Below are 3,289 nucleotides of genomic sequence, written 5' to 3' on the forward strand. Positions count from 1 at the left end.
AGCAATGACCTATACACATACAGCACAGCAATGACCTATACACATACAGCACAGCAATGACCTATACACATACAGCACAGCAATGACCTATACACATACAGCACAGCAATGAACTATACACATAAAGCACAGCAATTAACTACACACATACAGCACAGCAATGAACTATACACATACAGCACATCAATGAACTATACACATACAGCACAGCAATGAACTATACGCATAAAGCACAGCAATGAACTACACACATACAGCATAGCAATGAACTATACACATACAGCACAGCAATGACCTATACACATACAGCACAGCAATGAACTACACACATACAGCACAGCAATGACCTATACACATACAGCACAGCAATGAACTACACACATACAGCACAGCAATGAAGTTATAAAATGAACTCGGATCACACTCATCCATCACGTTATTAATCTCACGTGCCCCACCCAATATGGCCGCCGCTTGGGTGGGGCAACTCAGAATAATAATGTGCCGGATGAGTGTGATCCTAGTTCATTTTATGACCATGCTTTCCGGAACTTGTGGTCAGTATGGTAAGCTCCTCCATTACCCGTGTTTCGTCCACCTTACGTAGCCACATGGTGAGCGTGGGTGGGCTGGAGCTTTTCCAGCGTAGTGGGTTACAGGCCCTGGCAGCGTTGACCAGGATCATTTACTTTTATTGAACTCGCCCAACCCAGGAATGACAAAATCATCTACAGTGACTGTAGAAAGTATTCACCCCCCTCGGAGGTTTCCTTTCTTTGTCATAGAACATTTAACCGCAGGGGATCTTTGTTTGTTCTTCACACCGATGAGCAGAAGTGGACTTTTCATATAAAAAAGGGAAAAATGAATACATTTAAATAAAACACAATCCCCCCCCCCGCCCCCCCCCAAAAAAAACCCCCTTACAACTCAGTATTTAGTACTTGCACCTTTTGGCAGCAATTAAGAGCTCTGTGCCGACAAGTCCCTACAGTTTGGCACCTCTGGACACTTCAGATTTTCCCCAAGCATGGGGACCATGAGTGATGACAAAGTCTTTTTCAAGTCCAGTCGCAGTGGTCGTGGTCTTGCTGACATATTCTATGCCCCTATTGGGGCGGCACAACAAGAAAAGTGGACTAATGACTGTAGCGGAGTCTGTGATTGGTTGTAGACATCCCGGAGGCATCATTGTAATGTTGGTGTTTTGCAGGCGGCAGAGTAAGTTGGCAATGAGAGATTATAAGAAGGTTCTCGTGCAACTGGAGAACCTGGAGACCAGCGTGGGGGATCAGTGCCGCAAAGAGTTCACTGGTATGGTCCCGTTCCTTAAATCTTCCGGTGGCCTCCGTTCGGGTTCTTCAGCCTGAAGATCTTCTTTTCCCTTCTGTCCGTTTTCAGATCTCATGACGGAAATGATGGACCTCACCAGTGATATTGAAGGCTCGGGCATTCCCTACCGAGATTACAACACCTACATTGAAAAGATCTTCTTCCCTGGAGACACCGTCTCGCCTTTGCGGAAGAATTTGGATGTTCCGGAAAACAGGAGGACCACCGTGGAGCAAGGCCTGAACCAGCTCTCCAACCTCCTCAATAACAAGCTGTTCCTCACCAAGGTACAGAGAGCCCAGAGTCTATGTCCTCCTCAGCAGTCCTGCGATGTCATACCGGGCATTCCCCTTCACAAAATATATGGTGTGGGGCAGGGGCGTAACTAGAAATCGCAGGGGCCCCGTAGCAAAATTTTGTATGGGGCCCCCGTGATTGCTAGTTATGCCCCTTGCAGAGCCCAACTGAGAGTGACCCTGCAGAGCCCGCCATAGACTCTCTATGGTGGGCTCTGCAGGGTCTCAGGTGGGCTGCACCCCTCTTCCCTGTCCGCGCTGTCCGCCTCCGTGGTCGCCGGGCTCCGCCTCCTCTTCCGTCCCCGGGCCCCGCCTCTTCTATTGACGGGCCCCGCCTGCTCTTAGGTCACTGGCCAGTGATGTAAGAGGAGGCGGGGTTGCTCTTAGGCGGGCCCCGCCTCCTCCTTCACTGCGAACGCCGGCCTCTTGTGCAGCAGCTGCTGGCTGTCACTGACTCGGCTCCGCGGCGGCTGTGAGGGGGAAACGCAGCTGCTGAGCTGTGCCAGTGACAGCCAGCACCCTTACATGCCATAGCGAACCAGGCGTCATCAGAGGGATGCCCTGGCCGGGGCCCCATAGCGGACACCTGGGTCGCTATGGCGGTTGTCAGGCCACTGATTTGAGGGGTCTTTCACAAACGCTAGCAACGCAGCAATAGAAAAATCAAAACGATGGGAAAAAATTGCAAAAATGGTGTGGCCAGCTGAGGTGCGAAGAGTCGTTACGGAAGGCATGGCAGCGAAAGGGTTAAAAGAGGGGTAAAAAAAATGGCATTTATGTAAAAATGGTAAACCAAGCTTGAATAGAGGGGGGGGGGGGGGGGGGAACATCTATTGTCTGCCACATAAAATGCTGTTACGCCCAAAAAAGTACAGGAACTTCTTGGGGGCGTTTTTGTCGCGCGTTTCCATTGGGATACAGCCAGGTAGCCCCTTTCCGAAACGCGTGTTTCGGAAAGGTGTGACCTCCATGATGTCTCCGGCGCCACGTGATTAACAGATTGCATTGATCGGTGCAACGCTCGCCATATCGGACGGTCACCTTTGTCTGCCTCTTACAGCTGATCGAGACGCTGGATGCCCAGTCTACATTGTCGCAGCGAGATCGCTGCCACGCGGCGTCTTTACTCACCGTGGCTCTGCACGGCAAGCTGGAGTATCTCACCGATGTCATGAAGACTCTGCTGTGCGAGCTGATAGAGCAGTGTGTGGCCAAGAACCCGAAACTGCTCCTGCGCAGGTAAATGTCCACGCTCTGACCACGCCATGAGACAGGTACACTTTGTATTTGGTACTGAGCAGATATCCTGAAATTTACCTTCTAGTGCTTTGTATCGGACTTTTAACATTTTGTAATGTTTCCTGTTCATTGTACAAAGTATAGAGATTTGTAGATTGGCCACTAGAGGGCGCTCTGGTCATCTGACCCTTACTGATTAAAGGAGAACTATGAGGGGGGAGGGGCTTTTCACTCACCTCATAGTTCTAGCCGACCTGTGACGATGAGACTGTCACAGGTCGGCTCAGTAGATCGGGAGGTGAGAGAACACATACCGGCGCTCGCTCACCTCTCGATCCTGTCACGGCTCTCTGTCGTGACAGGGGAGGGGCTGGATTCCCCCCTCCCCGCTCCGATCTGCCAGCGCTGACTGGCGGAACGGA

The 3,289-nt window shown here is 51.0% G+C and overlaps 1 protein-coding gene across 1 annotated transcript in view; it reads left to right on the forward strand.

Moving 5' to 3' along the window:
* The window catches only part of PLXNB3 (plexin B3), a 70,041-nt gene that overhangs the window by 51,672 nt on the left and 15,080 nt on the right, over positions 1 to 3,289 (forward strand). The window contains exons 21-23 of the mRNA XM_018572609.1: positions 1,214 to 1,314; positions 1,402 to 1,619; positions 2,689 to 2,867. Coding sequence (XP_018428111.1) covers positions 1,214 to 1,314; positions 1,402 to 1,619; positions 2,689 to 2,867 — 498 coding nt within the window. The remainder of the gene's footprint in view (positions 1 to 1,213; positions 1,315 to 1,401; positions 1,620 to 2,688; positions 2,868 to 3,289) is intronic.

The sequence above is a fragment of the Nanorana parkeri genome, unplaced genomic scaffold (assembly GCF_000935625.1).
Source record: "Nanorana parkeri isolate BGI_ZX_2015 unplaced genomic scaffold, ASM93562v1 scaffold2085, whole genome shotgun sequence".
In the NCBI taxonomy this organism is placed as follows: domain Eukaryota; kingdom Metazoa; phylum Chordata; class Amphibia; order Anura; family Dicroglossidae; genus Nanorana; species Nanorana parkeri.